The following is an 11,680-nucleotide window of genomic DNA, read 5'->3' as shown; positions in this document are numbered from 1 at the left end:
CAGTGTTGGAAACTTAATTATGTACTTATGACAGAGTAGTTTTTCAAACGTAAAATTATTTTACATAGGGGAGAGTCGTGTTTCAAAATTAATTATGTTGGTGTTAAACTTATTAGATGTGGTGAAAAGGTAAATTTTCTCCTTTACTAAACATGTGGGCAGTCAGATGTGTAACTTGTGTTATGTACTTATGAGTTACTAATAGCAAATTGTATTGACAATTTTATATATGGGGACAATAGTGTTTCAAACTTAGTAAGTCTCAGTTTGTGGGTAGTAAAGGATGGGGTCACAAAATATACATCAAACTATGATGTATCAAAATATTGTTCTCAAAAGGTTATACATAATTTATCATGCTTCTATTAGTCACTCGGTCTTGATATGTTTTGCCACCTTCGAAGATGACAACTGAGTAGATTTAAAGATGGGGCTTTGTGCCAGGTCCAAATCTAAGTCAACCGACATTCTCTTGGCTGGAGTTAGTAATTGAAGGTTGTCTGGATCATGATCACTAGTGACAGATACAGACTAATCATGCAAGTTAAGAAACATATCAATAAACCTCATTTATAATAGGAATTACCTTTGCATCTTAAACATTGTATTCAATTACGAATGTCACTCACAGATTCATATTGAGACATGTCATTGAGATGAGACTTTCCATGAAGTTCTTCAGAGGTTGAACCCTTGTTAAAAGAAGGTAAAAATTAACTTTGATTGTATTAGAAATAAAAAAAAATTGAAAACTGCGTAAAACAGAAATATCCTTAACTAACATTATATATCTCCACTGTTCCAAACTGATCAGCAATGGACTTGATCAACATCGGACTCTCAGATAGCCTTATCACAGAAGATTGGTGGTAAGATGGTTGGACTTTAACTCTAAATGCCATTGTCCTTGCAAGTAATATGTCAAGTATTAGAGGGAATGCCTTTGGATCATCTTCACCTTCCTACAGTTGAGGTAAAAAATTATGAAGTGTTTTGATACAAAAAATTAAGTACTCATGTGATATCAATCTATATAATGAATAACTGGAAAAATACATATTGCAATCATCTGATTTCTAAGTTCGAAAGCAGATATTCCAATGATATCAGCACATTGACGATCCCAAAACACAAACCTTCCACTTCCATTCTCGTGAATGACTTTAATATCCAGTTTGTACCTTAACCAAAACCCCATATTAAAAAATAAGCAAGGAAATTAAAAACTCTAAATATTTAAAATTAAAATATATAACTTCTTGAAATTGAATTACCTCGGGGTACAACTCAAGTTACATGTTCCACACTTGCACGTGAACGGAGCGTCCTTAACATCAGCCTTCTTAGTGCACTTTGAACAACCATCCTAATACCATCCTTGTTTCCCCACAATAAACATTGTAGTTGTTCCAATAGTAACACAAGTTATTTCCTAGAAATTAAAAAATTCGAGTAAGGACATAATTAATACGAAAAATGTAAATACAACATAAATATACCTCAGTTGATGTCAAGGTAGCAATTTCAGAAAGAGTCTTCACCTCAGCCTTGTACATGAATCGATCATCATCAAATAAATTAGAATATTGAGATAGTTGGTTGTTACCTTGGCTACATGAGTCACATGACAGAATTAAAGTTGCAAAACTACAAAAAGTTACAAATAACAGTATATGAATGTGATTCATCGAAAAATTGTAATAACCTTACAGAAAAGAATGTACCTACCCTTGTATTTCTGATAATCGGGAATTTCACCATCAATCAATATTTTCGATCCACACCATGAATTGCTCACAGACGGTGGATACTTACCTGCAAAACAATCAACTTGAATCTCAAAAGCATAATTCTATTATGAGGATAGTTGTAATAATAGAAGGATAAAAAATACCCTGTCCTTCCTTGACTCTTGCATGTGTTAGCAAAACAATTAGGGGCTCACCAATTGTGAAGTTGTTGTAACAGTTAAAAAACTTCATGGCATGAGATTCCCAAAGAGTACATGTGATAATATCACCACTGATTCCAACAAATACTCAAAAGGTTGTGAGATAAAAAAGGTTAATTAGACATAGTAAAAAACAAAATTAATTTACATTTACCTAGAATCTCTGAGATTGAAAATGACCTTCTTTAAAGAAGCTTGTGTCTGAGAGAAAACATTTTATCAACAACGCCGATAATTTCTACAAATTAAAAACATTAAGTATTAATATAATATAAATTAACTAAAAATTTGAACAATTTCAAAATATATATACTATAAAAAAATTACCTACTAACAAATCAACATTAAAGTCTCTAGCAAGTATTTCAGAAAACTTTTTAAAATTATATTGAAATTGAGGAATATCAGCAAACTCTTTTTCTCTTAGAGTTGTACCAGCAGTAAATTGCAATCTGTAAGCATGATTGCATGCCTTAAATTGAAGATCATTGTGAAACACGTTGAAATTATGCATGACATAGGTTTTGTTTTCAATCAAATTATCTTTCCATTGATTGAATTCATCCTTTTTAACTGAAACCTGGATCTTGTCCCCCTACAAACAGAGATGGTTAGTAATTGAAATTGTAATAAACATGTGTTTTTATGTAATATTACCTTGCCGTCCATTAATATCATCTCTAGATGTCCTGGTTTAGGTGGAAGTTGAACATACCAAATTTCTGTAATTCTAACAGCGATCTTCCACAGGTGTTTTGAGTCATTCAAATCCCTTACTGGCTCGAACGGGCGTGATATTGACATTAATACAGCAAATACTAACTTATGGAAACATTAAGCAACCACAAATAAAAGTATTAAGCCATATCAAAATTAACAACAACATTTAAGTATAACATATTAAAAACATGATTGTGAAATCATGAAAGAATAATAATGTAGTAATATAAAAAATGTTAAGGTCATTTTTTTAGAGGGGTTAGCTAATAGGTAAGCTACCACATAATATGCAGACCTTATTTGTTATCGAAGTTATTACTTTCTGCATAAGACTCAGCCATTTACAATCTGGAAATTAAGTAAACGATAATTGAAGACAATAATAAATTATGACGTGGACTAAATTCAATTATTACAAAGTCAATGAAATATAGACTTCAGACAATATACTTGTTAAAATAGTCATGGCAGTAATAAATTGTCATTAAGGTTATTGAAATAAAAAAACACAATTATAATTTACTATAAAAATCATAAAATTAATCTTTAAATAATTATAAACAACTAACAATGGATATGCAGAAAGTCAACTTCGTACTTGAATGAAACTACTTAGAAAGTACATCACATATGTATAATGAAATTGTGAAACCTGTTGAAGTTTAAAAAATAATATGAAATTGGAATTTAAATGTGTGTTACAAAATATTTATTATTTAACAAATAAATATTCAAGAACAAAAAAAAAATAAAGTTCAAATTTTTAAGGCAAAAAAATTTGAATAGAAGAAGTATCACTTATGTATAACCGAAATGACAGTTTTGTTCAAACTCGTTAGAAGAAGTCGGCACAAATAAATATATTTGTGCAAAGAAGATAAATTTGAAAAGTTTGTATGGACAATTATTCCCCCAAAACATTTCTTAGTTAATAACATGTGGAAAAAAATACTCAAATTCAATAAAATATTATATTTCATGTACATGATTCTCGTGGATAAATTTTACCTTGACAAAATTCATTGAATCTTATGGAGCAACTAATGCTATTCAATTTATATTATATATTATCAATATTCTGGAACAACATATTATAGTATAAACATTAATAATAGTATAAAAAGAGAAAACAACTTCGACAATATACATCAAGAATATCAAACTGGAATATAAAAAATATCACTAATAAGTATGTAATTAGTTATAGTATAAAGAACTTCAAGAGCTTCAAGAATATAGTATGTGATTAGTTACCGTATGCATTAAGAACTTTAAGAATATCAAGAATATAAGCATAGGAAACAACGTTAATTATAGTATAAACATTACTAATAATGTATATAATTAGAAATTTGTGAAACGTGTAGAAGTTTAAAAAATTATATGAAATTGGGATAATAAAGTTCAAATTATAGTAACAACATATATCACTAATATCACTATTCTCGAGGATAAACATTAAACAAATAATCAAGAATATTACCAATATATAAAATATTTTATTATATATTACTAATATTCTGTAATAACATATTATAGTATAAACATGAATAATAGTATAAAAATAGGAAACAACTTGAAGAATATGCATCAATAGTTGTTTGTATGGACAATTATTCCCCCAAAACATTTCTTAGTTAATAACATGTGGAAAAAAATACTCAAATTCAATAAAATATTATATTTCATGTACATGATTCTCGTGGATAAATTTTACCTTGACAAAATTCATTGAATCTTATGGAGCAACTAATGCTATTCAATTTATATTATATATTATCAATATTCTGGAACAACATATTATAGTATAAACATTAATAATAGTATAAAAAGAGAAAACAACTTCGACAATATACATCAAGAATATCAAACTGGAATATAAAAAATATCACTAATAAGTATGTAATTAGTTATAGTATAAAGAACTTCAAGAGCTTCAAGAATATAGTATGTGATTAGTTACCGTATGCATTAAGAACTTTAAGAATATCAAGAATATAAGCATAGGAAACAACGTTAATTATAGTATAAACATTACTAATAATGTATATAATTAGAAATTTGTGAAACGTGTAGAAGTTTAAAAAATTATATGAAATTGGGATAATAAAGTTCAAATTATAGTAACAACATATATCACTAATATCACTATTCTCGTGGATAAACATTAAACACATAATCGAGAATATCACCAATATATAAAATATTATATTATATATTACTAATATTCTGTAAGAACATATGATAATATAAACATGAATAATAGTATAAATATAGGAAACAACTTGAAGAATATGCATCAATAGTATCAAACTGAAAGTTCAAGAATATCAGTAATAAGTATGTAAGTAATAAACATGAAATATCAAGAATATCACTAGTTGTGATTTATATGTGTGTTACAAAATATTTATTATCTGACAAATATATATTCAAGAACAAAAAATAATAAAGTTCAAATTATAGTAACAACATATATCACTAATATCACTATTCTCGTGGATAAACATTAAACAAATAATCGAGAATATAACCAAAATTATATTATATATTACTAATATTCTGTAATAACATATTATAGTATAAACATGAATAATAGTATAAACATAGGAAACAACTTGAAGAATATGCATCAATAATATCAAATTGAAATATCAAGAATATCACTAATAAGTATGTAAGTAATAAACGTGAAATATGAAGAATATCACTAATTGTGATTTAAATGTGTGTTACAGAATATTTATGCTCTAACAAATATATATTCAAGAACAAAAAATAATAAAGTTCAAATTATAGTCACAACATATATCACTAATATCACTATTCTCGTGGATAAACATTAAACACATAATCGAGAATATCACCAATATATAAAATATTATATTATATATTACTAATATTCTGTAAGAACATATGATAATATAAACATGAATAATAGTATAAACATAGGAAACAACTTGAAGAATATGCATCAATAGTATCAAACTGAAAGTTCAAGAATATCAGTAATAAATATGTAAGTAATAAACATGAAATATCAAGAATATCACTAATAAGCATGTAAGTTGATGTTTGTTTATATCATAAAGATGGAATTTTTAATACAAAAAAATATGAAAAAGACATAAAAAAAGCCAAAAATGATAAATGCGTGTAATAAACATGTACTCAAAATCACATTCAAAACACAAATGCATGTAAAAGTAACAACCTGATGTGGAGAAATCATAAATATAAAATTTTTAACACAAAAAATCATAAAGATTAAATTTTTTACACAAAATAATAAAGATGAATTTTTTTAACACAAAATATGAAAGAGACATCCACAAAAGCTAAAGAGGATAAATGTGAAAGTAAACCGGATCTGAAAAAGCAGACCATGTCATAATAGTTCGAATCTAGAAAATATGTTTCTAACAGGAGAAGAAATAAACAAATATGAAACGAAGAATCATCTACTATCTATATAAGAATGCATTGGGCTAGCATTATTACAATATTGGACATCTTACTTCTTTGACACTTGGATTTTTAGAGGACAAAATTGTCAAACAATATTTTTTCACTTCAAAAAAATCAAAAAACCAGAAGTCAAAAAATTTCAAATACCAGAAGTCAGTCCATTTTTTTTATCTGACACACATTATTATTATTATTATTCAATGTTATAGTGTACGCACTTTGAATCTATCACCAATGGTAAACCTTTTAAAAGTCCTTGCCTTTTCACTTCCCAATCCTTCTGCTTTTTCACTTCCCAACTATCATCATTAAGGAAATTTTACAATTCCAAGAAGTCATCATCACTTTTATTAAATGTACTTTATCTTTTTTCTTCCCAAATGCACTGTTTCATATTTATTCCACAAAAGCTAAAGAGGATAAATGTGAATGTAAACCGGATCTGAAAAAATAGACCGTGTCATAGTAGTTCGGATCTAGAAAATATGTTTCTAACAGGAGAAGAAATAAACAAATATGAAACAAATTTTCACTTCAAGAAGAAGAATACAAAAGAAGTCGGATTTGGTACTTACGTTAACTGTTGGGTTTGAGATATAGAAGTATAAGAAGAAGAAGAAGAAAGAAATATGTTTCAAACAAAAGAGAAGAGAAATAAATATGAAACGGTGCATTTGGGAAGAAAAAAGATAAAGTACATTTAATAAAAGTGATGATGGCTTCTTGCAATTGTAAAATTTCCTTAATGATGATAGTTGGGAAGTGAAAAAGGAGAAGGATTGGGAAGTGAAATGGCAAGGACTTTTAAAATGTTTACCATTGGTGATAGATTCAAAGTGTGTACATTATAACATTGAATAATAATAATAATAATAATAATGTGTGTCAATAAAAAAATGGACTGACTTTTGGTATTTGAAATTTTTTGACTTCTGGTTTTTGATTTTTTTTTGAAGTGAAAAAATATTGTTTGACAATTTTGTCCTCTAAAAATCCAAGTGTCAAAGAAGTAAGATGTCCAATATTGTAATAATGCTAGCCCAATGCATTCTTATATAGATAGTAGATATATTAGTGGCATGGATTGTAATAGTAAAAAAGCAACCACATCAATGTTTTTTTGTCTATTTCTCAAAGAGTTTAAAATATATGCATTCTTAGTGTAAATTTGTATACACCGTTAACATATCATTCACAATTGATTTGTATTACTTTTATTTGAGAGTCAATGATAAATGTTTTGTTGATAGTGTAAAAAACACATACACTATTAATATATACATATTAAATCTTTTCTCTCTATGTATCTTCCATTTGTTTTCCCCTTCCCAAAGCCTTAAGTATTTTTTTTGGGCTTTGGGAACATGGAAAGAAGGTACTTGCTTTAATTTCTACTTTTCTAGCCTAAAAATAAAGAAGGGCCAAACAGTAGAACCTGTCATGCTTCAAATCAGTTTTAGCAGTTAAATAAAAGTTTTGCACTTTCCTGCTAGGGATCACATAGTTGAGTAATTGAAAAAACATAAAGGATAACCTATAAGACAAACATAAAATTCTATTTACTTAGGTCAAGGAAAGACTAAAGTTGAAATGAAACATAAACTTTGTCCATAACCTATGCCATCATTTTACTTGTGATGTCTCAAAGGATGGTTTTCTTGTAGCTAGTTTGGCTTGGGCATCCACTGTAGTCAATATTTGAGGTACTGACATGCCACCAGATATAACAATTTCTGTATCACATTGAAACATGTATGTTAAAACTAGCATCATATGTGAGATCTCAATTAATCAAAAAATATTTTGTACAACAATTCTTTTAGGAGTAATGAAATTTTCACTCTTTCCCCCAAAAATGAAACTATCACTTGAGCTCTTAAGATATGGCTATTACTTGGTTTCCATAGCCCTCAAGCTTCCAATGAAAAGAAAGGGGGTATGTGGTGAAAAAATGCTTTTAGGAAAACAATTTGTAGCCAATTATATCATAGAGAAAATACATTGTACCATAAAAATCTTAGAAGTACTGAAATTCTCACTCTTTTCCTTCAACCTTGGGGCCTCTAACACTTCATTAAAAACTACAACTTTTGCTTTAAACAAATCAAGAAGATGATAAATTGTTATAAAGTATATGGGTGGAATTGGTACTAATAATGGTATAAGATGATCACTTTCCATAATGCTGTTGACAACTAGAGCTTGTAGCTGAAATTTTAGGTAGCTTGAAGTTTTTTTGACTGAACTATTAAAGTAAGTGTAAATCTCTATAACGGAGATTTGATGTTTCATATCTTGTCTTATGAATTGTTCTATATTAATGAAAATATGTCATATCAATTTAAAACTTAAAATCTTCATTATAGTTTTTGTTTTATTATAATTGGTACATGACAACCTATGAGACAAGATCTAAAATTACATATACATTCAGAGCCTATTTATAAACTCTTAAAAAGGAGAATATTGTATTATTTGGTGAAGAACTCATACCTATCCCTTCTCGAACAGACAGATTAGGCCTGAGAACATCATTTGGACTTATAAGAAGAATATCTCCAAGGTACAAATGATTGGTAGGAACATAAACACAATAAAGTTCTTCTTCATCTCTATTCCTCTGCAGTACTACTGAAGAAGTAATGAATCCCAATGCATATTCACCAACACGAGGATGCCTTATTATGGCAACTTCCTTAAAAGCATTAGAGCTTTGATCTGTGAAGTGAGAAAAAAGTTTAAGAATAATTTCCCCCTAGTAAGGCAAAAGAACTATGAAACAAAGAACAAACAAATGGACCAACAACACGTTGGTCTAATGGCATAAGGTTCTACTGGATCCCTAAGGTTGAGGGTTACTTGTTGGGAGGGGCAACCACGGACTCCGAAAGGAATTAGTTCCTTACGCAAAAGGGTGAGGGGATACCCTTAGTAGTACAAAAAAAAAAGAACAAACAAATGGGTGCAAATACATTGAGATATATATTATATATACCAGGTGATATTGCTGTACTTATTTGCTTGGAGGCAGCATATATATAGCTTACAAAAGGCATTTTCTTGATGAACCATTCGCCAAGGGTGAGAACTGAAGCTCCTAACCATGATGACATGAAAATTCCAACTAAGAAGATGAAAGTGAGGGAGGTGACAAATCCAAGACCTGCAAGTTGTGAAAATTAATTAAGTAAAAGCATGAAACTAGAGTAGATTTTGATTATTTGGTGCACAGAGTCTTTTTAGTTTTTATACATATGTAGTGGAACCAAAATGTTTCTTGGTATATAGTATCTCCTAAAAGTTGTGTAAAGAGATAAATATATAAAGCTGAGAGTTGAAACTCAACATCCTAGATGGCAGCAATTTAATCACTTGATGGGTAGATATTTCAAGATATTGATTTTGCAAGGGATGTATTGTATTTTTTATTTTTGTTGGATTAAATGCAAGGGAAGTATTATATTGAAGCTTATCAAATGGAACTATCACTTGAGCTCTTAAGATATGGTGATGATTTGATTTCTGTAGCCCTCAAGCTTCCAACGAAATGAAAGGGGATATTGGTGAAAAGGGACATAAATTACATGTCTCGAATGGAACCATGTCTCTAGGGACATGTGATCCTATCAGGTGAAAATGATTTCTAAAGCCTATGGTCATGGTGCTTCTGAGTGAGCCTATGATCATACTTTTATGCATCAGAATCTTATATATTAGTACTCTTGTATAGCTATATAGCCAATTACAAGGCCAAAGACATTAACAATCTAAGCTGATATAGATAAGAACTCATGCTTATAAATTATAATGTAAAAGATGAGAAGAACTTACCAAAAATATTGATTCCTAGATGATTATATATTGGGGAGAAGAAACCATCCACAAAACGGACAAATCCCCAGGTGACATAGAATGTTATAGCGATCGGAAGAAGGATGACACTGCAAATCACATCACATTTAGGATAAGAATGTTCGAAGTAATGCTCCACAAAAAGGATGACAACCAGAATTCTGAACTCGAAAATGTCAATTACATATGATTATGAATGTTACTTGTGCCAATGTGTCATGAGTGTTCACTATGCCACATAGAGATAGACCACACTGCAAATAATTGATTTGCAGGGATTAAAATCAAACCTAGAAGCTCCACCAATATTCTCAACCACAATCATTTGGACTAAGTTTATGCATCTTGATTTGTCTTTATTATTTGAATCTCAAACTATGCAAATCCCAAATGACCAAAAATACAACCATCATTGCACACAAACACATAATTTAGATATGATACATTAATAATAGCATCAAAGAATTTCTTATGAACAAGCAAAAGATTACGTGACATAAACAAAACTTACCATCCTGACATAAACTTCTTAGAAGCCCAGCTGCGAATTACTTTCGAAAATGCCTAAGTGATCAAAGAAATTTCATCAAAGAAAATAGCAAGGAAAGAATAATATATCTTAAATCATATATCTACATATGCATATATGTGTATAAATGTATACACAAAAGTTGATGTTATATATGGTTTATACTATATGACATGAAAGTTGGAAGATAAAATAAACCTCTTGACCAGAGTGATGGTTGGTGGAAATAGGAACAGGAGATGAAGAAGTGGAAGATGTTTTAGACCCTCCATTTTCAGATATGTTTGAAACTGGGATTAGAAGTTCTAGATCTCTTGAAGCCATCTTCTTCTTTTTCTTCCCTATTATTATTATTTTGTTGTTTATAATTTTCTTCCTATGTCTTAGAAACTAGGAGATCAAAATTGTCACTTCAGGGATAATAGGAAACATCACAACAGAAAGTTGAATTGAACCAAATCATAGTTTGAGATGGAATTGTTATATGATCTTTGTTGTGTGTGGGTGTGTTTTTAGTTTATAAATCACGTGGCATTAAAAGTTGTAACAAGTTGAGCCACGTTTATAGTCTCTACTTAGAGGAAATGTTATTTATTTATTTTATTTTATATATTAATTTACTTATTTTAATTAATGATTCAATTTATTCACTATTGACAATGGCATTACATGTCTTCTTTTATTGCCTAGTCTTTCTCTCCCTTAGCCATGGTTTCCACGTTGGGGGGTTTGGCAAAGACTGAAGTACTTTTGCAGGCAGTGACTTTGTACTTTTATTGGCCACCAGAAGTGGTTGGTCTTACTAAGGAAATCTGTTGGTGCATATCATCAAGATTCACCACCTCATATCATAGTATAAATGAGGGGGGAAAATGAGATCAATATTTATCTATATCTATACTATATATAAAGCTAAAACATGGTGTAATTTTCACCATGATGTAATTTTTATTTCCTATTTTGCCCTTCATATTATTTAATTTTTACAAAAAAACATATAATCCTAATTAACCACCACCAACAATTAATTAATTACATTTCTCACCTTAAACTAAATATTATCTTAAACACATAAAAATTATAATATAAAGTACTCTGAATACAACAAATATATTCTAATTACAAAAAATTAAATATATAAAAATTAAATATATAGTATC

General features: G+C 29.0%; 1 protein-coding gene across 1 annotated transcript; it reads right to left on the bottom strand.

Annotated features, from left to right (window-relative positions):
* LOC109357829 (protein CONTINUOUS VASCULAR RING 1-like) lies at nucleotides 7,586-11,101 on the bottom strand. Its single transcript, XM_019601885.1, has 6 exons — nucleotides 10,719-11,101; nucleotides 10,503-10,555; nucleotides 9,971-10,080; nucleotides 9,135-9,302; nucleotides 8,633-8,857; nucleotides 7,586-7,872 (listed from the first exon to the last, which is right to left on the bottom strand). The coding sequence occupies exons 1-6, from the start codon at nucleotides 10,842-10,844 to the stop codon at nucleotides 7,763-7,765; spliced, it is 792 nt and encodes a 263-aa protein (XP_019457430.1). The 5' UTR covers nucleotides 10,845-11,101; the 3' UTR covers nucleotides 7,586-7,762.

Source organism: Lupinus angustifolius, chromosome LG10 (assembly GCF_001865875.1).
Source record: "Lupinus angustifolius cultivar Tanjil chromosome LG10, LupAngTanjil_v1.0, whole genome shotgun sequence".
Lineage (NCBI taxonomy): Eukaryota > Viridiplantae > Streptophyta > Magnoliopsida > Fabales > Fabaceae > Lupinus > Lupinus angustifolius.
The sequence above is the reverse complement of the archived record's forward strand: the minus strand, read 5'-3'. Positions and strand labels throughout refer to the sequence as shown.

Excerpts from the sequence above, each read along its gene's own strand:
- LOC109357829 (XM_019601885.1), bottom strand. The coding sequence starts at position 10,844 with ATGGCTTCAAGAGATCTAGAACTTCTAATCCCAGTTTCAAACATATCT. Across the intron at positions 10,081-10,502 it reads AAGAAGTTTATGTCAGGATG|TGTCATCCTTCTTCCGATCG; the intron begins GTAAGTTTTGTT and ends TGTGATTTGCAG. Across the intron at positions 7,873-8,632 it reads GTCTGTTCGAGAAGGGATAG|AAATTGTTATATCTGGTGGC; the intron begins GTATGAGTTCTT and ends AATGTGATACAG.